Source organism: Elephas maximus, chromosome 24, assembly GCF_024166365.1.
Source record: "Elephas maximus indicus isolate mEleMax1 chromosome 24, mEleMax1 primary haplotype, whole genome shotgun sequence".
Classification (NCBI taxonomy): Eukaryota; Metazoa; Chordata; class Mammalia; order Proboscidea; family Elephantidae; genus Elephas; species Elephas maximus.
Window position 1 is genome coordinate 1,570,861 of NC_064842.1, and position 24,585 is coordinate 1,595,445.

At 50.5% G+C, this 24,585-nt stretch overlaps 1 protein-coding gene and 1 pseudogene across 4 annotated transcripts in view; both read left to right on the forward strand.

Annotated features, from left to right (window-relative positions):
* The first annotated feature begins 1,190 nt into the window (after positions 1 to 1,190).
* On the forward strand, positions 1,191 to 2,275 carry LOC126066916 (heterogeneous nuclear ribonucleoprotein A1-like; annotated as a pseudogene).
* A 4,887-nt stretch (positions 2,276 to 7,162) lies between these two features.
* Positions 7,163 to 24,585, forward strand: part of VASH2 (vasohibin 2) — a 50,583-nt gene continuing 33,160 nt past the window's right edge. For 2 of the 4 annotated variants that reach the window (XM_049868361.1, XM_049868362.1), the window contains exons 1-4: positions 7,163 to 7,476; positions 14,713 to 14,801; positions 20,406 to 20,462; positions 20,972 to 21,046. In XM_049868361.1, the coding sequence (XP_049724318.1) occupies positions 7,201 to 7,476; positions 14,713 to 14,801; positions 20,406 to 20,462; positions 20,972 to 21,046 (497 nt within the window). In that variant the 5' untranslated portion in view covers positions 7,163 to 7,200. The remainder of the gene's footprint in view (positions 7,477 to 14,712; positions 14,802 to 20,405; positions 20,463 to 20,971; positions 21,047 to 24,585) is intronic. The other 2 variants (XM_049868363.1, XM_049868364.1) reach the window with 1 other exon arrangement.

Genomic DNA, 24,585 nt, shown 5'->3' on the forward strand with positions numbered 1-24,585 from the left:
CAAGCCCAGGGCTGAGGGCCCTCCACCCAGAATCCAGAGAGCATGGCCAACACCCAGAGTCTAGAGGGTGGGTCTTTGTCTACATGGTCTGAAAGAACAGAGGGCTATTTTCAAGCCTTGAGAAAAAAAAAAAAAAGCTAATGTAATTTGTTCTGCTGGGTTTTGGGCTTTCCCTTCTTTTCCTCCAATTTCTCCCATTTGTAATGTAAATGTCTACCTTACACCTGGCCTGTTCTACCTTTGTATTTCGGAGGCAGATAACCTGTATTCCAGATTTCACGGGGTCACAGATGAAGAGGAATTTTGCCCCAGGATGGAAATATGCCTGAAGTCTCAACCATATTTGATTTAGATGATTCAGAAGATGAGATTTTAGACTTGGAGTTGATTTAAGACTTTTGGGATGATGTGACAGGGTAGACATGTTTTGCATGTGGGAAAGACATGAATTTGCGGGGGCAAAGGGTAGAAGGTTATGGATTGAACTGTGTCTCCCCAAAATATGTATTGTAAATCCTAACCTCTACACCTATGGTTATAATCCCATTTGGGGATGGGTTGTCTTTATTATATTAATGAAATAGAGTTAACGTATGGTGTATCTTGAGTCAATCTCTTTTGAGATATAAAAGATTAAACAAGGGAGCTAGAGAAGCAGAGATGGAGGAAGAGAGACTTCAAAGCACATGAAGATTGCCCAAGAGCAGAAGCTCAGAAGGGACAAGGACCTTTCTCCAGAGCCTACAGAGAGAGAAAGCCTTCCCCTAGAGCCAGCACCCTGAATTCAGACTTTAACCTCCTCACATGTGAGAAAAATAAATTTCTGTTAAAGACATCCACTGTGGTATTTCTGTTATAGCAGCACTAGATAACTAAGACAACGTGTATTAGAAGTCCCTGGATGGTGAAAACAGTTAACACACTTGGCTGCTAACCAAAAAGCTGGAAGTTTGAGTCCGCCAGAGGAACCTCAGAAGATGGGCCAGGAGATGGACTTCTGAAAAATCAGCCATTGAAAACCCTATGGACCACAGTACTACTCTGACACACACAGGGTTGCCATAAGTCAGAATCAGCTTGATGGCAACTGATTGCCAACTGGTTGCTTACTGGTTAATACATTAAGCCTCTTTTCTGCCTGTGAACACCACCAAGGAAGCATCGTTGAAGCCTTCCTTCCCACTGCTATCATGTCTAAGTCAGAGTCTCCTAAAGAGCCCGAACAGCTGCGGAAACTCTTCAATGGAGGGTTGAACTTTGAAACAACAGTTAAGAGTCTGAGAAGCCATTCTGAGCAATAGGGGGTGTTCACGGACTGTGTGGTAATAAGAGATTATACCAAGCACCAGAGGCTTTGAGTTCATCACTTATTCTACTGTGGAGGAGGTGGATGCAGCCACAAATGCAAGGCCACACAGGTGGATGGCAGAGTTGTGGAACCAAAGAAGACTGTCTCATGAGAAGACTATCAAAGAGCAAGTGCCCACTTGACTGTGAAAAAGATCTTCGTTGGAGGCCTTAAAGAAGACACTGAAGAACATCACCTAAGAGATTTTTTTGAGCAGTATGGAAAGATCGAAGTGAATGAAATCATGACAAGAAGAGAGGCTTTGCTTTTGTTATTTTGACAACCAGAACTCTGTAGATAAGACTGTCATTCAGAAATACCACACTGTGAATGGGCACAACTGTGAAGTAAGGCCAGCCCTGTCAAAGCAAGAGATGGCCAGTCCCTCACCCAGCCAAAGAAGTCAAAGTGGTTCTGGAAACTTTGGTGGTGGCCATGGAGGTGGTTTTGGTGCAATGACACCTTTGGTTGTGGAGGAAACTTCAGGGGGTGAGGTGGCTTTGGTGGCAGCCGCGATGATGTGGATATGGAGGCAGTGGGAATGGGTATAACGGATTTGGTAATGATGGTTGTGGAGGAGGTGGTCCTGATTAGTCTGGAGGAAGCAGAGGCTGTGGAAGTGGTGGACCGGGTTATGGAAACCAGGGAAGTGGCTATGGCGGAAGTGGCAGCTATACCAACAGAGGAGGTGGAGGTGGCTTTGGCGGTGCTGGTGGGAGCAATTTTAGCGGTGGTGGAAACTACAGTGATTGTAGCAATTACAACAATCAATCTTCAAAGTTTGGACCCATGAAGGAAGGAAAGTTTGGAAGCAGAAGCTCTGGCCCCTTTGCTGGTGGAGGTCAATACTTTGCCGAACCATGAAACCAAGGTGGCCATAACGGTTGAAGCAGTAGCGGTAGCTATGGCAGTGGCCGAAGGTTTTAATGACTGCCAGGAAACAAAGCTTAGCAGGTGAGGGGAGCCAGAGAAGTGATGGGGAAGCTACAGGTTACAACAGATTTGTGAACTCAGCCAAGCACAGTGGTGGCAGGGCCTTGCTGCTACAAAGATGACATGTTTTAGACAATACTCATGCATATAGGCAAAAAAATGGGGCCCTGGTGGTGTAGTGGTTAAGAGCTCGGCTGCTAACCAAAAGGTCTGCAGTTCAAATTCACCAGCGGCTCTTTGGAAACCCTATGGGGCAGTTCTACTGTGTCCTATGGGTTCGCTATGAGACAGAACCAACTGGACAGCACCTAAGAACAATAACTTGGGCAACAAACTTGAGGACTGTATTTGTGACTAACTGTATAACAGGTTACTTTAGTTTCTGTTCTGTAGAATGTGTAAAGTATTCCAACAAATGGTTTTCATGTAACTTTTTTTTTTGCACCCATGCTGTTGATCGCTAAATGTAATAGTCTGATCATGACACTGAAAAAATGTGTCAAAAAAAAAAAAAATTAAGCCCACAGCAGGTGCTTTCACACAGCCTACTTTTCCGAATCAGCACAATGTCCCTCTAAGATATTATTACAACTAGTTTGAGGAAAGTAAGGCTCAAAGCCGTTGAGTAATTTACCCGAAACTGCACCATCAGCACACGCTGGGGTTAGAAATATACGACCCAGGAACGTAGGATTTTCTCTTATTTATCTTTGTGACCCTAACAGCGTCACTTAAGCAGTGGGATAGTATTTGAACCCAGCTGTCCTTGTCCAAGGAGCCCTGGTGGTGCACCGGTTCAGACCTTGGCTATGAGTTGCTATGAGTCAGAATTGACTCATGGCAACGGGTTGGGTTTTTTTGGTTTTGTTCTTGTCCAAACCTTCCCACTGTATTTCTCTGCTGTGCCTGTTGTTATCCAATGAATGGGAGTGAGAGTGCTCTCAGAGGTTCAGTATCTAGCTACCACGTATCCCTGTTCAAGTCATAAGTTGGCCCTGTCCCACCATGTGTATCCATGGCTTTGTCACTCTTATGAACTAACTGAACTTTCAAAACCTATACTCCATCTGGCCTGAGTGTCATGTAACACAAAATAAACAAGGAAATGAACAATGCTGGTGCTTTATGCCACTAGACCAACTCTTAAATGCAAAGAAATTCTGAACGAAGGAGCTCCTCTGCCTTGCATATCTTCTGCCGGGACCCTGCAGGTCACTTCAGGGGCCTCCTCACCACCGCTTTGGAAAGATAGCCAAATCTTGCAGCTGTCTTCATATGTCTTATCACTGCTCCTGTTCCTTCTTCCTGGGGGACAGGAGACCAGACAACTGGAACATTAGAGATTAAAGTTAGAACAAGGACTTTGCCCCTCAACCGTTTGGGAGCCCTGGGATGCCTGCAGGCTGGAAGATGAACCAACAACCCACTATGGTTCCTAGGGTTTTTATTCAGGGAAATCAGAACCCAAGCCCTGTTTCAGCAGGGTAACTGTAGTTGTTTGGACTTGGCCTGAGCAGGGACACTGGGAAATGAATCCAGGGAAGCGGACACCTGCCAAACTTTCTTCGATGTTCACTGATTGGTCTGATCAGTTGAGCTTTGAGAACTGTTTTCTCCTGAGGGATTTTTAGGACAAATTCTCATCCTCTGCATACAGGTCTTTACACTGAAACCCTTGTCTCCTGAACTTGAAACTCCGGAAAAGTGTGGAGAAAGGGACAGATTTGAGGGATGAATGAAAAAATAAGGCAGGAAGAACATTTCGGGTAAGAAAATAGACCATTCTCTAAGATAGTCAGCACAACTTGACCAAGGCAAAGTCAAAGAAGCTTCATAGATACATCCAAATTCCCTGAGGGACTGAACAATTGGGTTGAGGGCTGAGGGGACCATGGTCTCAGGGAACATCTAGCTCAATTGGCATAACAGTTTATAAAGAAAATGTTCTACATCCTACGTTGGTGAGTAGTGTCTGGGCTCTTAAAACTTGTGAGTGGCCATCTACTTCACTGGTCTCTCCTGACTGGAGCAAGAGAGAATGAAGAAAATGAAAGACACAGGGTAAGATTAGTCCAGAGGACTAATGGACCACATCTACCATGGCCTCCATCAGACTGAGTCCATACTAGACAGTGCCTGGCTACCACCACTGACTGCTCTGGCAGGGATCACAATAGAGGGTCCAGGACAGAGTTGGAGAAAAATGTAGAACAAAATTCAAACTGACAAAAAAAAGACCAGATTATCGGCCTGACAGAGACTGGAGAAACCTGAAGAGTACGGCCCCCAGACTCAGTATTGAAATCACTCCTGAGGTTTACTCTTCAGCCAAAGATTAGACAGGCACATAAAACAATACGAGACTAAATGGGCACACCAGTCCAGGGGCAAGGACGTGAAGTCAGGAGGGGACAGAAAAGCTGGACAAATGGAAACGGGGAACCCAATGTTGAGAAGGGAGAGTGCTAACACATTACAGCCAATGTCACAAAACACTATGTGTATTAATTGTTTAATGAGAAACTAATTTGCTCCGTAAACCTTCATCTAAAGCACAATAAAAAAGAAAATAAACCATTTTTCTGTGGCAACTTTTCCTTTTCATCAGGAAGCAAAATCAAGGCAATTACTAAAAAAAAAAAATTTTTTTTTTTTTTTAATTACTAGTAGGGGATAATTTTCTTTCAGTTTCCTGATTTTTTTTTCAGGTGTGTTTGTTCACATGAATTATTCAGATAATTTCCTGAATTCGCCTATTTCCTCTGTCTTATTAAATCTCTAAAGCCCCAGGCATGGCTTCTGTTTGTCTCGGGCAGTAGTGCAGCGTTAGCTCCCCAATCCAGGCCTCCTCACACGCGTCCTGGCTGCTCAGCTGTACTCCAGGGCTCGGCTGGCGCTGGCCCCTCAATACACCCTCCTGTGGAAGGCAAGGTCCAGTTCCTTTAAAGGCAACTGTAGGGTGAAGAGTCCAGAAGCTGATTCTGTCATCAGGAGTGCTTTGACGATTCTATCCTTAATTCGAGGTTCACTTAGCATTGCTATGACAACTGCTTCACCCAGTCAAAGTTACCTGCTGGCCTGGAGTTCAGAGACAAAGGCTATTCCAGTCATGTTCCCAGGCGTCCAGGAGGAAGTCAGAGAATCACAGAATCTTAGAGCCTGAACAGACCTGGAGAGGGAGGGGTTTGCTTTTCAGAAAGAGAAGCTAAGGCCCAGGGCAGGGAAGTGGCTTGCCCAGGGTACACAGTTCAGCTGAGCAACCAGCTTGGACTTAGAGCCGGGCCCTTGGGTCAGTCCTGGTCCTTTCCCCACCTTCCCACTTTAAGGAAAACGTGTTTCAGTAGTGAATGGAGGACCAACCATTTCACCATGGCTGCATCTTTCCATCCCGTCCTCTAGCTCCACAGCTGTGACAGAGCCATCAGGACCTGGCTGGGTCTCCAGCGTCACAGATCAGCTTGGCTTCGGAAAGACTTTACTAACCATGGCTAATGCCCGAGCGTCCATAGCTGTGTCCACTTGTTAATTTAGGGGGATTTGTAATGCGGATTTTTTTTTTTTTAATTAACGATTTAAGTTTTTGCCTGCATATAAACATCCCCTGCCTGAGCCATCCCGCATCCCGAGCAGGGACAGGCGACTGCGTCCAGCCCTCCCTCAGGGAATGCTGTCCTAACGCCGAGTCCTCCAGTACCTCCTGGTCACTTCTGGGCTGGCTTTTCTTCCCACCTGCTTTACACACTTTCCAGCCCTCGCCGTGCCACGACGCCGGGGGGGAAACTCGGTCTGAAGTCCTGTGGCCAAACGCCCGGCCCCGCGCGGCTCCCAGGACGCGACAGCGATCGGATTTCGCGTGGCCGCCCAGCTCCCCCAACTCCTCTCCCCTCCCGCCCGGAACCCCGAAGCCAATCAGAGCGTCGCGAAGCTGGGGGTTGTAGAGCCCCGAGCCCCGGGACCCGCCCCTCTTTGTTGCGGCGGCCAATGGACGCATTGGGAACATCGGCGCTGCCCGGGTGACTCGGTTATATGTCACAGAATCACATCGCGAATGGAAATGGAATGAGGCGACGGCCGCCGCCGCCGCAGAATCCGCCGCCGGGAGAGGCTCTGCGGCAATGAAGCCGGCCGGCCGGAGGTAGGGGCCGTGGAGCTGCGGCGCGCCCTCCCCGGGCAGCCGGTGCCTCGGGCGCTGGGGCAGGCACTCCGGGACGGGAAGCGGGTGGAGGGCTCCCACCGCCGGCTGGGGTCGGGGCCGCCCCCTCGCCCGCCCGCCGGGGTCCGGGAGGGATTCCTGGAAGCCCCGGGGCCGTCTTGGCAAGCCGAGGCTGCTGCTGCGCCCTCGCGCCAGTCCCGGGCGCGCGCGTGCCGGCACGTTCTTGGCGCGGCTCATCGCCCGGCCACATCTGGGGACCGTGGAACCTCGCGGGGACCTCCTGTTGGCTCGCGCTGCCCGAGCTGCCTTTCTTCTCGCCACACGGTCCACTCCGCACCCCCACGCTGCTTTTATGTTTTTCCCGGTGTTTAGGTGGGTGCGAAGCTTTGTGGCAATTTCCAAGCCAGCTTTCTAGGTAACTGCCGGGCTGGAAGCCCGATTCAATCCCTGGGGGTCTGTCAGCGTGCCAGGGGGAGCCGGGGGGCTGACGCGGAGAGACCTCGAGGCCCCCGCCGCTACCGGACCCACCCCCGCCTCAGTTGCTCTGGCTTCCACTTAGCTGGGTGTCTGCTGTCTCCACTGATTTCAGGCACGGCCGGTGAGCCGCGAGCCCCGCCGCCTCCGCGCACCGCCCGCCGCTCCCCTTCCCGCGTCCGGCGGCAGCTAGCGGCATGGACAAGGCCTCCCCCGCGGGGCGCTGACCCGCACGGCGCCCGCGCACACGCCCCCCGCCGCCGCCGCGCCCGCGCCCCGCCCCGGCCCCACCATGACCGGCTCCGCCGCCGACACTCACCACTGCCCCCACCCCAAGGGCGCCAAAGGCACCCGGTCCCGGAGCAGCCACGCGCGGCCGGTGAGCCTCGCCACGAGCGGGGGCTCGGAAGAGGAGGACAAAGACGGCGGGGTGCTGTTTCACGTTAACAAGAGCGGCTTCCCCATCGACAGCCACACCTGGGAGCGCATGTGGATGCACGTGGCCAAGGTGCACCCCAAGGGGGGAGAAATGGTGGGCGCCATCAGGAACGCCGCCTTCTTGGCAAAGGTCAGTGGCCTTGAAGGGGGGCAGTGATGGGACCATTTCAGCTTGCACACAACACACAGAGGCGAATCCCATTTCCTTGGTTCTGCTGCAAACTCCCTTCCGGTCCCGCTCCTCCCGCCAGCCTCCCGCTTAATTCAGACGTTTTTCTTGGAAGCCTTAGAAGTGGAGGCGGGGCGGGGCGAGGGGGTTGGAGACCCGGGGCTTGCTGCTCTGGGACCGTGCGCTCGGGTTGTGCCAAGGTTTTGTTTTGTTTTTCTTTTGTTGTTTTTTTCGAGCCTAGAGCCAAACTCTATTATTGTTTCCGCGCCCCCACCTGCTTCCCCTCCCTCCGCAGAAGCTTAACACCAGCGATGCCAAGAATTCGTAGGACCCCCAGGGATCCCGACCCTGCTTTTTCTCTGGAGTTCTTGCTCCTCCCTTCACCCCGCACTTGCACATGATTTATGGGGCTGTGAATGAATTTGAAATTACCCAGTCAGACTTCTCAGCGTGTGAATCATTTCCAGACTTTTTGCCAACATTTTTTTTTATGACAGTGACTTTCACCTCTGAAACTTGTAAAACGATGAACTGCCTCTCTTCCCAGCTTATCTGGGCTCCAGGCGAAAGGAAGAGTTTGGCTATGGGTGAAGGGAGCTTTCCAGTACACGTGGTGAATTAGTCTCACCGTCCCCTGGTGGAGGCTGAGGAGTGAAACTCATTTTCCTTGGGCAGAAGCCGATGGGCTGCGTCACACAGCCAGGATGCCACTAGCGATGGTTCAGGTCTGGAGGGAGGAGGTGTGCTGGCGGGGTAGCTACCTTGTGAGAACCGTCAGAATGCAGACTGGGAGAAATGCCGCAGAGCCTGGGGTGACAGTCTGGCGGGGGTCCCCTGGACCTCAGGATGCTGGGATGGCTGCGAACGTTCCTGGGCAGGTCTAGGAGCGCCAGCCTGAGACCTGGAACGTGTTCTGGTCGGGCATCTGGTCAGGTCCCCAGCGCAGTGACAGCTGAGCATTCGAGCCTGCAGGCCAGAAAGCTGAGTGTGCCCTTGCGGAAGTGGCCCAGCCGCTAAACTTCCTGCAGGAGGGCAGTCAGTTACAGGGTTTTATCACTTGGCTCTCTGGTCAAGGAGGTCTTCCTTATGCCTGGCTGTGATGGCAGCTGTCATTGCCCTTACTGAGTTCTTCATGAGCATGAGGACAGTGCTGGCCCTGGCCTGCAGTTTCTTACTTCTGGATGTTTCCTTCCTTCAGTGAGGAGCTGGGAGCCCCTAGCCTGGAAGAGAGGCTGTTCCTATCCCATGCCTCCTTTCTGACTCATACCCTCAGCACTGACCCAGCTCCTAACTGTGACTTCACCCTTCTCCCTACCTTCTTTGTGGGGACCCCGTTCTCTATGGGGAACCATGGAGCTTTAGAAGGGGACAATCTCCCACCTTCAGCAGAATTCCTTCCTCTGTGTGAACATCCCCCTGGGAGTGGGAGGCTCACACCTCAAAGGGCAGTCCATCCCCTGCTGGCCAGATTTGGTTGTTAGGAAGCTGTTTTCTTAGACTGAACAGAAATCCTCCTTCTTCCCCCACCTTGCCAGTCACATCTCCCCACAGAGTCTTCTGCTGCCCTTTGAGCTGGGAGGAACATGCTTTATTCCTTGGCGACTCACAGCTCCTTGAAGGCTACGAGGCAGTGCTGTATGGCAGAGGGACTGGGAGTGAAAGTCAAGGGCTGAATTAGCTCGGCGACCTCAACCACTTAAAATCTCTGGCCTTAGTTTCCCTATCTATAAATGAGAGTAAACCAGAAGGCATGTAAAGTTCTTCCCCACTCTCAGATCCCATGGTTTTATGCTGCTTGATGTCTCCGGGTCTTAGGGCTGGCTGCAGGACACTAGAGGGTGGGTGGACTCTGAGCCCTGGGAACTCTTACCCTCTGCATCTTTCCTGGGTTTTCTTTGTCTGCAGATAGCTCTTTCACCCCCTTTTTTGCTGTGTCATTTCCAGACCTCCTCACTGTCCTGGGGTCTTTCTAGGACAATGGCTAGTTGTAACCAGTCCCCTAAAACAAGCACATGTGAGGTACAGTGTCCTCAATGTTGTCTGAGCAGTTCCCAACATAGGTTCCTTCATCCTGTGACCTGTTTCTGATACTTCCATTATTGTTGCTGAATGCTGTGTTTCTTCTTTTAAGTATGTAGCAGCCACATCATCTTGTGCTTTCTCGACATGCTGAAGGTCATGTGAAGCTTCCAGACCTTTTCTTGTGAGCACTGCTGCCAACTCAGGACTCCTTCGGCCCAAACTTGGGCAGTTGGCTTTTCGAACCTCAATAAAGAAGTTACCATTTCTCTCTCTTACATTGCGTCTTACTGGTTGGTGGTCCGTGGTCATCCCCACCATGGCACACCACCCCAGCCCCCAAGCCCTGCACGTGAACCCCACAGGCCCTGAGACGGGAGCAGCCTCCTGAGCTCCCTTTTGTAGGGACCACTCTCCGATTCACAGGCTGTCCCTGCGCTCGGCTTGGTAGGCTTCTTTCCTCTGGATCCAAGTCCTTTTCTCCTTTAACCAAGTCCGTGTCTTGCTGAGGAATTTGAATGGAAGAGTGGGGGGATTGGGGGTAGCAAGGGCTGAAGAGCTCCAGGGAGATTAACTGCTTTTTTTTTTTTTTTTGGCCATTGAATGTGGGCTGAGAAGCAAAAGGGATGTGGAGGGGGAAGGCTTCAAGGGCCTAAGAGGACCGCTGGATGCCACTTCCTTGACCGCAGGGAATTCCACCAGCAGCAGTGGTAGGGTCACTAAGAGGTCCAGGTGCCCCCCGCCCATTGAGCTTCCCCGTTATGTGATCCTCTTTCTACATTTGTGAGTGCAGACCTCTCTCCTGGCGGCTACTGGGTCCAAGGTTAGCACTTGTCGAGGGCTAGGCTGGGGTTTTTTAGGGATAAGTTTAAGAAAACAGCAAGAGTCAGTGGAGGGTAGTAAGGGAGGATGGGAAGTGGGGCAGGGAGGGCTGCTGGCCCAGAAAAACAGCCAGAGTGTGCTTGGAAAGAGCTCCTCACTCTGGACTGGCTGGAGCTGACTCTAGGGGCCGAGAACCAGGATGGATTCAGCAGGAAACAGCAACCGTATTTCCTGTAGCTCTCACAGCTCTACTCCTTGTTCTCATGTTGATTTCAAATTGGGAAACAATTCCCAGTTAGAGACCTGAGCTTGGCCTGAGTGAAGTGTGTGTGCACTCCTGCCCCCTGCTGGCACACATGGGGAACTCACTCCCTCCTCCTCCCTGGATTGACCACCATCCATCCATCCGTCCATCCTGCTCAGCCCAAGGTTGTGACCCTAGGACCTCTGTGCCAGGCCACCACCCACGATTCCTGGATGCCTCTGAAAGGGGGATTGTAGCTGCTATGGTAGGCCTCCACTCCCCACATCCCCAGGTTGCCACAGAGGATTCTTCTGCCTGGTGCCATCATAGCATTTTTTCAGAGCAGAGACGGGCAAAAGGCTTTGCTTTCTCCTTGTTCTTCCAAGCTCGAGATGCCTGGGGGCTGCGGGGCTCTCACTGTCCCCTGGCTCCTTTCCTGCCTTCCTCTCCCTCCCACTTGACAATGCCAGTCACACACCTGTGTCCACCTGTGTCATTGCTTGCATTTCCCTAAGAGGTCAGCTGTGTTTGCAGGAATGGAGTGGAAGAGAGCTGGTCGGCAAAAGCCTTGCCTGTGGTTTGCTTCATTATTCTTCTTGAACAACCATCCTCCTGTCCATGCCACTCCGTCCTCTTGCCCCCTGTGCCTCCCAGGTCCCCGACCTCCAGACCATGGGACTCTGGGAATAGGCTGGTTTTGATCAGGTTCCTCTAGGTTCTACCTCTCTAGCTGGGCTGGGGCTTGAGGGTGGTAGTGGCAGGAAACAGGAGGTGGGAAGCTTGAGGGGAGTTGAGTTGGAGCTTCAGGTCGTAATTGATGAAGTGGGGCAGGAACATACCATCAGGAGGGACTCCGGGATCCTAGTCGGGGAGGGAAAGGGACGTGCCTGGGGCTTTGCATAGAAAGCTTATGCCAATTTCCATTCCCATCAGTACCATCTGAGAGCACCCTCACCAGCTTTGGGTACCCCCGTTTCAGAATATCTTTGCTAATTGGACAGGTGAAAATGACATTTTGCAATGGCTTTCATAAATTATTAGTGAGCTTGGACATTTTATTCCAAATATTTATTCACCATTTGCATTTCCTGTTTTGTGAATTGCCTTTTCATGGTCATCCCTCCCCCCCACCACCCCCGACCTTGAGGTCTGAAGAGTTTTCTTACCACTTCGTGTGAGTTCTCCCCAGTGAAGGATATCAGCTCCTTGTCATCACATGTTCCCGGGGCAGGGGGTGAATGTTTTCATCCTCTTCCATTAGGGTGAAAAGACCCCTTCATGACATGAAGCTCCTGAGCTGAGTGTCCAGGGAGTCGGGCCACAGCTGGCTCTGTTTTCCAGTTCCAGAAAAGTGTAAACCATTCAGGCTTCCCCTTCCAGGTCCCCGAAACCTTTGCTGATGAATAACAGCCATGCAGCTAACCCTCAAGCAGCACTGTGTGTCAAGCCCAAAGCTGCTGCTATACAAATGTTAGGTCGTGTAATCCTTGGAGCCAACTTAGAAGGTCCAAAGTAGGTGATCTTAAAAAACTGAGGCTTGGAGAGGCCATGCAGCTTGACCAGAGTCCACAGCTAGTCCATGGCCAAGTAGGGATTTGAACCTAGTTGTGTCTGTCTTGAAATTACACGCCGGGGAGCCCACCTGGTTTATGGCTCATTTTCTGACACAGCAGCCTGAGGTGCTGGCTGGAGGCTGACCCTGAGTCTGAGCCCCATCCAGCTGTCCCCTGACCTCAGGGTGAGGAGGAACTGGATGACATTGTCCCTTGAACAATCTGGGCTCCTCCTCCCACCACTGCAGCTTCCCAGCTGGGTTTGTGGAATATGTCCATTTGTCCTCTCAGGGGAGGAAGTGTGGCTGTAGCCCCTGCAGTCCTCACAGCTGGGCTGAGGTAACCCTGCAGCTGTTTTTAAAAGCCCTGGGGCACCACTGGGCTGCTATTCTGAGCATCAGCTGCCGCCTGCCTCCCGGTCCACCACCCGGCTCTCATGGGCTCTGTTAGGCTTGGGGGAGTGGAATTAATTTGGTGGTCTGTCCCCACAGCACAGCAGAACCAAATCGCCCTGGCTACCTTCTGGGGATCTCTTAGGTAACTGGGGATCTCGGGGATATTTTCCCGCACACACCAGCTTTTCTGTTAAATAGGTGCAGGCAGCACTTTTCTGTGTGGAATATGCTCTTAATAAACTGTATAACGTCTCTCCTCCTGGCCACTTTCCTGTCCTTTTTATACCTGGCATAGAGGTTGGGACACAGGAGATGCTGGAGAGTGTGTTCCCCTCTCCCCTTCTCTCCTCACTTCTGTGTGAACTCTCTAGCACAATCCTACAAGAATTCCAGGTGCGGGCAGATCATTAGATGTTACCACAAAAGACAAGGATAAGCTGGACATCCCTAGTGTGTGTTGGGGTGAAAACACAACACACTTCGTATTTTGTGGGTGTGGGGCAGGGTCACGGGAACAAATGTCTGAATTGGAACGGAACCTTCTTGCTCCCCAAAATGACTCTCCAAGATGGGAATACGGTTTATGTCAGCGGAGATGTCAACAAAATGTAGTTCGCAGGACACTGCTGCACGCGTGCGCTCTTCTGTCTCTGTCTCTCACGCACTCACACGCACGCACGCACGCGCCTTGGCTGTGAAGTAGGAAGCGTGACTAGTTTTCTTAAGGCGGAAGGGACAGTTGCTGTGGGGTAGGAAATTTCAAAGCTGCGAGACCAGAAAAAAAACCCGAGGCGCGGAGAAAAAAGCAGTGCCAGGGAGCCTTTTACCTAATGCAGCCAAATGCGCCAAGGTGTGGAAAGAGCTGTTTGCCCATGGCTGCGTCCCGAGGGGGTACCCTCCTGTGTCACTGGGGACTTGAGCCTAGAGAGCCTGGAGGGAGCCATGGGAAGGGAGTGTCCTCAGCAGCCTTGGGTCTGGTGCCCAGCCAGGCCTCCAGGTCCCACCGCAGGGCTGTCCTGAGTCCCTGCACCAGCAGCTTCTCCTCCTGTCAGCTAAGCTCTAAATCCCTAGGGCCCCTCTTCTGTTCTTTTCTCCCAGAATGGAGCTAATCTGTCCTGCAGCCCCGTCAGCTCCTCCTGAGCAGCCTAAGCCTGGAGGAACCCCCTCTGTCCTCTTCCCAGAAGCTGTGCTGCCGCTGCCAGAGCCCCTGGCCCACATGAGCTGAGTTTCTTTTTCACCAACAGTCCCACTCCACCAGAGAGGCGGAGGCTGAGAAGACTGGAAATAAGTGGAAATAAAGCAAAAAGCATGCCTGGCTGGCATCCCTTGCCTCCCAGGAGTGACTTAAAGTCCCCTTGGCTCTATTTGCACTTGGCTTCCTTTGCAGAGTTGCTCACAGCTGAGTGGGTTCTTAGAAAATTCCTGAGAAGAGGCGCCTCTCCCCCCTTCCAGTCCTCTCTCTTCCCAGCAGGGATCAAGCTTCAGTTGCAGACACTGGTGAGTGTTGACCAAAAGGCAGCACTCACTGGGCTGCCATGAGAGATGGACGGGGGGACGGTTCGCACAGGTCAGAGGAGCTGCGCTTGTCTGGGAAGGGTTAAGGCCCAAGAGCAATCTTTCCTAATCCCACTTGGGCAGGTAGCAGGTGGAGGGGTGCAGTGGCTGTTGGAGGGGAAAGGAGTGTTGAGAAGAAATGGAGCCAGTAGCAACATCTTGCACTTCTCCAGGGCACCTTGTATTCTGGGTAAGCCATGTCCTGGAGTAGAGCACGTACACTGTATGAGTGAGTTATTAGTCAGTGAGGATTCATGGAGACCTCTTTGTCCATCCTGGGCTGGGCGTGGTGATGAACATTATAGGACATGGTCCTTGACTTCGAGGAGGCACTTAGGCTGCCATAGGGCAAATAAGCTGTACGCACACTCACAACACCCGGAGGCCATAGAGAACCCATACGACCCAGAGCTAAGTATGTGTAGAAGGAATTCAGAGAGGGGGGATTTCAGTGAAGGCCTTGTGGAGGAGGTACCCCCTGAACAGCTGACCACGACATGGTGGCCATCTGTTCCCAGCTCTCAGGAGGTCTGAGCCCTGTGTCTGCCCCTTAAGGCTAGACTCCAGAGCAGCTCCTTATTAAAAGATCCCTCCCTCTTTTTCTCTGCAGCCTTCAATACCCCAAGTCCCAAACTACAGGCTGTCGATGACGATCCCAGACTGGCTCCAGGCGATCCAGAATTACATGAAGACACTACAGTATCCTTCTAACCAGCATCTGAGCAGACCCAGCAAGGGAATTGGGATGATGATCCCCAGCCTGGCAGCACGTCTGTCCCAGCAAATGCTCCCCAAGGTTGGTGAAGCCAGATTTGAAGGGATCCCCATGAGAGAGCCTGTTGTTGGGTGCTGTCGAATTTTTGCCAATCCCATGTAGGGTTTTCTAGGCTGTAATCTTTTCAGGGGAACCCTCGTGGCGAAGTGGTTAAGAGCTCAGGCTGCTAACCAAAAGGTTGGCAGTTCAAGTCTACCAGCCACTCCCTGGAAACCTTATGGGGCAGTCCTACTCTATCCATAGGGTCGCTATGAGTTGGAATTGATTTGACGGCACACAACAACAACCACAACAGTCTTTTCAGGAGCAGATTACCAGGTCTCTCCCATGGAGCCATTGAGTGGGTTAGAACCACCAACCTTTTCATTAGCAGCCTTGTGCTTAACTGTTGTGCCACCGGCCTTCTTCAGGAAAGTCTAGAAAGACTGATAACAGGGGATTTAATTGCAGTGACCTGACCTTTCTCCCTTCAGACAGGCTTAGGACAAGGGTGCTAAGGGGCTGTAAGTCAGTGGTGGTGACCCACCTTCAGCCCCTCTGGCTTCTCATTCCCCCTCCCTTTCCCCGTCCTGGCCTTTTTCCTCCCTGGGCTCCTCTGTTTGCTGATTTCTCCTTTTTCTCTACCTCCTTCCTCTCTGCCATCTTTCTTTTCCTCTTCCTCTCTTTCTCTACTATCTTTCTTTCCTCCTCTTCCCTCCTATTCTTCTCTTCCCTGTCTTTTCTCTCTCACTATATTACTTTCTTCTCAGACCACCCCTAGATCTATAAGAGGCCCTCTTGAGACTGCCGTTGGCTTCCCAGATGACATAGGCTGATGGCCTTGCTCAGGTCGGCATGAATGGATAGAGTTCTGGGATGAGGCTTTGTTCCCACTTGAGCCTGAAGAAGACCTGAGGAATCCTGTGGGCCAGGCTGGGTTCAGAGCAGCCAAGCTTTTTGTCCCATTCTTTGTTGTCCCCATATTGTTTGCAATCAGGATTAGATCTGTTCTGACACCACCCCCTTCACCTCCCCCGGAAACACTGTAAGAACGAGACTGCAGAGACAGGTGGTCCACTTGCCACTTGTGGTTATTTCTTCAGGGCTAGGAGTCAGCTGGGCAGACAGGGTTGATGTGAGAGGGACAGTCATTTGTCCCAAGGAAGTTGGTGAGCCCTTTTCTGAGCTAAACCAGGATCAGACTCCCTGCTGAGGGCAGCTGCCCCTCCCCAAGCCCCCAGTGCCTTGTCCAGGAGATCAGACCCCTCTGGCCTCTGCCCTTCCCCCATAAAGACACAAAACTTAGGCTGTCCTGCCAGCCCCCAGGCACACTGGCTTGATTTCTCTTTGTCTGTCCAAACCCGGCCTGGAGGCAGAAGGGATTTCAGGAGCCATCAGACTAATGTTCCACAGCCCTGAAGGAGGCCCTCCTCTCAGTGCTGTGGGCAAGAATCTCTCTTGGAGATTTTTGAGCCTTCCCTGAAGGGCGGAACACCAGCACCTCCTCCATAAGGCTGCATATTACCAGGCAGGAGTAATGCCAATTGCTGCTCAATGTGCTGGAGAGATTACATGATTAGCTTCGCAGTTTCCGCTTCTTGGATCCTGAGTTTCCCTGCATGGCATCTTCCCATCCCAGTGAAATCTGGAGAAGATCTTCTAGGGAAAGTGGAGCACCAGCCACCAGGGTGAGGCGGACAGCTCCAGCCTGGGGAAGGCGGACAGCTCCAGCCTGGGGAAGGCGGACAGCTCCAGCCTGGGGAAGGCCTGGTGGTGCTGGTGCTGACCCCCCAGCTGGCACCCCACAGGGGGCATTCTGTGTGGGCCCCGCAGGGAGATTCCATGTGGTCCCAAAGAGGGAGTCCATGTGGACCCCACAGGGGGAGTCCATGTGGCTCAGAAGCACAAACTCCTGTCAAAAGAATATTCCAGAAGGTAACAGAAATTAGAGTGGCTCCCCACTTCCATCTAGGGCTCGGTCTTCACAAGGGTTATCTGGGCAGAGATTTTAGAGAATGAGTTTGTCCAGGAATGCATTTATAGGGATGTCTTATTTATCTGTAAAAAAAAAAAAAAAAAAATCTGTTGCCATTGAGTTGATTCTGACTCAGAGCAACCCTACAGGACAGAGTAGCACTGCCCCATAGGGTTTCCAAGGAGTGGCTGGTGGATTCGAACTACTGACCTTTTTGGTTAATAGCTGTGCACTTAACCACTGTGCCACCAGGGCTCCCTTAGTTACCTCGCGCTGCTATAACAGAAACACCGTAAATGGGTGGCTTTAACAAACAGAAGTTTATTTTCTCACAGTTTAGGAGGCCAGAAGCCCAATTCGGGGAGCCAGCTCAGGGGAGAGCTTTCTCTCTCTGTTGGCTCTGGAGGAGGGTCCTTGTCTCTTTGAGCTTTTGCTCCTGGGCAATCTTCATGTGGCTTGGCATCTCTCTTCCCCTGTGTCTATCTCTTTTATATCTCAAAAGAGTTTGATTCAAGAGGCACCCTACACTAATTCTGCCTTTAACATAACAAAGACAACCCACTTCCAAATGGGATTCTAACCACAGCATAGAGGCTAGGATTTACAGTAGCACACATTTCTGGGGAACGCGGTTCCGTCCACAACCAGGAGCATGTTTGCATGTGCTTCACATAACGCCTGCTCAAGCTGCCATGGACCGTGGAGCACATCCTCGGCCCAGTTGTAACGGTCGCCCTGAAGTATCTGCTCTTTTGTTTTTCTTTTCTCTGACCCGTTATGGTGGTCAGTGATCTAGATCATAGACTACAGAGTGGGCTGGAGAAGAGAAAGCGCCAGCAGGCTGCTGGGATTTTACGCCTGGTCACCTGGCCATCAGAGCCACCACACAAGGAAAGCAGAGTGTGGACTCTCTCCTACCTTCTGACCAGACTCAATCTAGTTCCTCCGGGCTGCCTACTGCCTTGTCCTGGACATGGTGACAGGGTACGGAGACTGCTTAGGGCCAGCCCTGACTTTAGGTGTGCTCAGCTGGCAGGGGGGTTGTGAAAGACAAAACCTGCCTTTCCCTCCGACAGCTCAGAGCAGTGGCCAGGAGGAGGGCTGATCTTGCATGGGGTTCTGGAAGGAGATGTCAGCTGTCCAGATGGGGAGAATCCTTCTGAGAGTGAACTCGGATTCAGTGGGTGTCTTACTGTGAACTGAACGTTTAGAGGAGGCTTCCCTAAAGATGACAACCTTGGAAACCTTATGGGGCAGTTCTACTCAGTCTTACAGAGTCGTTATGAGCCGGAATCAACTTGATGGCAATGGGTTTGGTTTTTTCCTCTGGTTGACATACTCAGCTGCTAACTGAAATGTTGGAGGTTTGAGTCCACCCAGCGGTGCCCCGGAAGAAAGGCCTGGTGATATACTTCTGAAAATCAGCCATTGAAAACCCTAGGGTTTGGCTTGGGAGTGTTTCTTTAATGTTTTTTATGCACAGAAAAGTACACTATATAAAACTAAAAAAAGAAAAAAACCCTGCCGCCGTCAAATCAATTCTGACTCATAAACCTCTATACGGCAGAGTAGAGCTGCCCCATAGGGTTTCCACGGGGCAGCGGGCAGATTGAAACTGCTGACCTTGTGGTTAGCAACCGAGTTCTTAACCACCGTGCCACCAGGACTCCACACTGTATACTATTTACTAAGAAAAACATTTGGCTAACAGAAGTTAGGTACAAACCGTACTTAACTGCTCTGTCATAGGTACAAACTCAACTTAAAGGCAGACTTAGGAGCGGAACTCGTTTGAAATCCGGGACCTGCTTGTGTGTAAATGGAGGGAAAGTTGAGCATAAAACTAAATTTTTGCCAATTGAATTCTATTCTAAATGTACCAGGAACCCCCCTGCTTGAATGAAATCTTTGATAAAGTTAAAAAAAAAAAAAAAAAAATCACTTCACAATGAGAATACTTAGTCCTTCATTTTTCTGGTTTATCTCTAAAAACAAAAACCAAACCCGCTGCCATTTAGATTCTGATTCATAGCAACCTTATAGGACAGAGTAAAACTGCCCCATAGGGTTTCTGAGGCTGTAATCTTTACCGCCACATCTTTCTCTTGAGGAGTGGCTGGTGGGTTTGAACCACCGACCTTTTGGTGAGCAGCCAAGTGCTTAACCACTGTGCCAGTGGGGCTCTTGTTTGACCTCTAGAGTTTGGCATATCAAATTTTTTAAGAGCTGGGAAGACCTGTATCATTAATGGTTATTCTTATGACCCAGGTTAGTAACTCCAAAACTGATAAGCTTGTTAGAATCATCACCCGGCCCTCACCTGGAACTTCCAATCAGTAGTCTGAGGTGGGGAGACTCTGAATGGTAACCAGAGTTCAGAACCATGGCCTGAAATCAGTCTCTGAGGGTGGAGCCCAAAATCTGCAGTAACAAGCTCCCCAGGTGTCCTTGTGTATGCCCATGTCTGAGTGGCCAAGAATGTTGATGCCAGGGGAGGGATCCCAGCCCTCCTCAGGAGCATGTGCGAGACCTCCAGGAACTCATCACCCCCTTCTGCGGCTGTATTTCCCACTGTGGGGCACAGATCTACCCTCATGCCCCCTGTCTGGGTTGCAGTAGCTCCACGCATACAAGTTCATGGTTCAGTTCCACCTTCCCAGCATGCAGTTTTTCTGTAGGATTTTGTTTGAGGCAGGAGAGGGAAATATACAAAGCAACTTTTCTTTAGGCTCAGAAAACTTAAAATCCAGTCTCAGAGATTACAACATCGAGGAATCGTTGATCTCCTTGTGGATGACCTAGTACAGCCTGCCATTCCTTGAGACCTGGGCAGCCAGCTGAATCCCAGCTCATGGAAAATCGTATCCGATTCCCAGATTTTATCATGTCCAGTGTTAGTCCAGGCAGGAAATACAAGTGATGTCTCCACAGTAAGCTCTGCTGCTGTCTGGCTCTGCCAAGAGAACCTACGGCCACTTATCCTTCCTTTCTGCCCCTTCCCTCCCATCCACTCATCCATGCATCCATCCATCCATGCATCCATCCATCCATGCATCCATCCATCCATGCATCCATCCATGCATCCATGCATCCATGCATCCATCCACGCATCCGTCCGTCCGTCCGTCCATCCATCCTTCCCACTTATCCATCCCTTGTTCTATTCTTCCTTCCATCCACCCATCCACCCACTCATTACTGATTTATTTTAATAATATTTGCTAACCAATGTACGTCAAACTTGCGCCAGGCTTTATGGGTGATGTAAAGATGATAAAGGAATGGCCCCAACCTTCCAGCAGCTTATACCCTAGTAGGTGAATTAAGACATGTATCAACTAACTAGGAATATAAAGCTAATCAGAAAGAGCCATTACAAAGGTACAAGGTGTTAGGGGATTTAAGTTAGAAATTAGATTTCCAGGACAAGTGGTGAAGAGTTAGAGGCTGTTGTCTGCCTTTTGGCTACTGGACCCCTGGAAAGCCCGCTTTTTTATCCAGTTGGGCAGTGAGAATGCTGGATCATTGGGCCTTTGGAGCTTCCTGTCACTTTCCCTTGACTGACTTCTCACAGATACAATCACACAGGGACCCAGTTCTTTGAAATTAGGAAAATGAGACCGCTGAGTGGGTAAGTGGTGCATGGTCTTTGGGCTGAGAGCTGCCACCTCCCTCTCCCACCCTCTATCCCTGTCTTCCAGTGCACACTAGACTAGTCTCTAAAGGGTGGGGGTAGGTTGGAGGTGGACTTGGCCACTCTGACCACCAAGTTCAGTGGTGAAGACTCTTCAAGTGGAGGGGGCGGCTTGTGATATGTTTGGTGTGAACCTCCTTTCCTTGCTCCAGTATAAGCTTTTGGAAAGGCCCCCTGTCCTGGAGCAGTGGCAGGGGGCTGTGGAAATTTAGCACTAACCTCTGGACCTCACTCCTGGTGAGGGGCATGGAGAATTTAGGATTTTAGTTATGCGAAGTGCAGATGTGTTTTGGAGCCCCCCTACAAGGCAAGTTCTCCTCTCCCCCTCCATATTCCTGCATGGTGCTGTGTGTGAGGTCAGGCATACAGGTGGACTGGCTGACAGACTGACTACAAGATTAAAGCAGTCCTGAAATTGAAATCCTTTGCTGTGCTCTATCCTACAGGTTAATGGAAACAGCAAAAGAAATGACCCGAGAGTCCTTGCCTATCAAATGCCTTGAAGCTGTCATCCTGGGCATGTATCCTTTAAGTCTTGTGTGGTCCTAAAATGGCGGCCTCACTGTGGGGGCTGGCTGTGCCTTTCCATCCTAGAGTCATGGTGATGATGTCCATTGTCTCCTTGGAGAAAAGTTTCAAGCTTCCCTGGCTTCTCTTTAACTTCTAGCATCTGGAGCTGAACCAAAGCTTGGCTCCTGAAGCATCCTCAGTCTGGCCTGTTAGCTGCAGTCTCCAGCAGGGCCAGATTCCAGGCCAGTGACCCTGCAGGTTCACTAGTCACGAGAAGAATTCTGACTTAGAGGAGTAAAGACAGCTTGTGATTATTTCTTGCGTTAATCTGACATCGCAACAGGAAAGACACTCAAGGAGAAACGGGTTCAGGGCTGAGAGGGCTGGTATCCAAACCTGTCTCCAGGGAAAATTGTAGGTGTGCATTGTGGGGGAGACCAAATAGTGGTGTGACTGGGGACTCCCACCAGTTTTGAGTCCTCGCCTTATGGAACACAGAGCTTAAACAAAGGACTGGTCTCCTACACTTTCTTTTCCATTTTCCACCAGACTTCTGGCTCCGCAGCCAAAAAACTTGTGTGGCACTAACTTATTAGAGATGATGGCAATAGAATGTGATCAGGTAGAAGAGCAAAGAGATTCTAAGTCCCCTGGGGTGGATGACTGGAATTTGTTGTTAGGTGCTGTCGAGTTGGTTCCAGTTCATAGCGACCCTATGTACAACAGAACAAAGCACTGTCCTGTTTAATCCTCATAATGGTTGCTATGTTGAGCACATTGTTGCAGCCACTGTGTCAGTCCGTCTCTTTGAGGGTCTTCCGTTTCTTTTGCTGACCTTACCAAGCATGATGTCCTTCTCTAGGGACTGGTCCCTCCTGATAACATATCCAAAGTACATGAGATGAAGTCTTACCATCCTCGCTTCCAAGAGCATTCTGGCTGTACTTCTTCCATGACAGATTTGTTCGTTCTTCTGGCAGTCCATGGTATATTCAGTATTTTTTGCCAACACCATAATTCAAAGGTATCAATTCTTCTTTGGTCTTCCTTATTCATTGTCCAGCTTTCACATGCATATGAGGTGATTGAAAATACCATGGCTTGCGTCAGGCGTACCTTAGTCCTCATGGTGACATCTTTGCTTTTCAACACTTCAAAGAGGTCTTTTACAGCAGATTTGCCCAGTGCAATGTGTCTTTTGATTTCTTGACTGCTGCTTCCATTGGCGTTGATTGTGGATCCAAGTAAAATGAAATCCTTGACAGCTTCGACCTTTTCTCTGTTTATCATGGTGTTGCTTATTGATCCGGTTGTGAGGATTTTTGTTTTCTTTATGTTAAATGTAATCCATACTAAAGGCTATAGTCTTTGATCTTTATTACTAAGTGCTTCATGTCCTCTTCACTTTCAGCAAGCAGTGTTTTGCTACCATTCATAAGGTTTTCACTGGCCAATATTTTCAGAAGTAGACTGCCAGGTCCCTCTTAGTCTCTCTTAGTCTAGAAGCTCAGCTAAAACCTGTCTATCATGGGTGATCCGGCTGGTATGTGAAATTCCGGTGGCATAGCTTCCAACATCACAGCAATACGTAAGCCACCACAGTATGACAAACTGACAGACGAGTGGTGGGTGGCTGGAAGAATCTATGTGAAAGGGATACAAGATATGAACTTGAGAGGTGGTTCCAGGTAAAACCAGCTAGGTTCTTGAGTGATGTGCTAGGAGGTGTGGCCTTTTTCCAAAAGGCCTTGAAAAGCCCAGCTTTGAAGCAGAGGATGACACGGCTAGGTGTGCACTTGGGTAGGTGGCTCTTAGGGCAGATGTTAAGGAGAACCTGGGACTGAAGTCTACAAAGCCAGTTAGCGGTGCTTGTTGTTGTTAGGTGTCTTTGAGTGGTTCTGACTGTAGCGACCCCAAGTGACAGAGTAGAACTCTTACATGACAGAAATGGTGATGCTTGAACCAAGGCCCTGGCAGTGGGAATGGTTTCAAGAGATACCAGGGAGATAGAATTAACAGGACTTGGAGGCCAGGTGGATGCAGGAGATGAAGAGAAAAGAGGAATAAAGGTTCCTGGATCAGGCAGCGGTCTTTGGAGGATGGGTTGGAGGGATGAGAGTGACAGAGAGGTGAGGTACCTCAGGGCAGATGTGAACTAAGAGAGCAGCGGTAAAAATGCAGGAAAGGGGAGCAACCATCAACAATAGTCACGGACTGACTAAATGTGAGGAATTAGAGGAGAGCTAAGCAATGAGTCCATGTTTCTGGAAAATTCAGTGGGTGAGTGATTTAGTCCAAGTATGAGGTAAGGACTTCAAGGGGAAGACCAGATTTATGGGGGGATGAGTTCAGATTTGGACGTGTTGAATTTGAGGTGCCTGTGGGATGTTAAGGAAACCCTGGTGGCATAGTGGTTAAGTGCTAACCAAAGAGACCGGCAGTTCAAATCTGCCAGGTGCTCCTTGGAAATTCTATTGGGTAGTTCTACTCAGTCCTGTAGGGTTGCTATGAGTCGGAATCGACTCGACGGCAGTGGGCTTTTTAGTGGGCGGGATGTTGGGGTGGGGCACTGGAGTGTAGCACTCAGGAGGAAGATCTACACTGAAAATACAAGTTTGGGAGCCATAACGTTTAGGGGGTGGTAGTTGCTGTTCAAGCCCCTGGGTGGCGCAAGCAGTTTGTGCTCAACTACTAACTGAAAGGTAGGCAGTTCTAACCCACCCAGAGGTTCCTCAAAAGGAAGGCCTGGCGACCTACTTCCAAAAAATCAGCCACTGAAAACCCGATGGAGCACAATTCTACTCTGACCCATGTGGGGTCGCCACGAGTTGGAATCAGCTCGACGACAACTGGCTCTTCTGGTTTTAGTTGCTGTTCAAGGAGTGAGAAGATAAAAACATAAAGGAAAGCCCAATATTTTTTGGTCAGAGAGCCCATGAACGTGACCAAGAAGGGCGTCAGAAGAGGTAGGAGGAAAACCAGGAGAGGGAAGAGAGACAGAGAAATGGGTGGGTCTCTTGGGAACAGTTGTTAGCTGCTGTCAAGTCAGCCCTGGCTCATGGTGACCCAAGCACAACAGAACTAAACGTTGCCTGATGCTGCGCCATCCCCACGATTGATTGCAAATGGGACCATTATAATCCAGAGGGTTTTCATGGGCTGAGTTTTGGTCTTTCTTCCTAGCCTGTCTTAGTGTGAAGCTCTGCTAAAACCTGTTCAGCATCATAGCAACACACAAGCGTCCAGTTACAGACGGGCGATGGCTGTGCGTGAGGTGCGCTGGCCGTGCGTGAGGTGCGCTGGCCGTGCATGAGGTGCATTGGCCAGGAGCTGAACCTGCATGGAAGGCGAGAATCCCACCACTGCAGCACCAGTGTCTAAGCTGGTCTAGTCTGCCTCCTGGTCTCTGGACACTTGCGTAGGAAGGGGCATTTCCAAGCCTCCCTGTCGTCTGCAGAGCACCTGCAGACCTGTTCTGAAACAAGATTGTCCACAGGTGCCGTGGCTGACATTTGAAAAATGGACACTTGAGCTTTATTGAGGCCCCTCC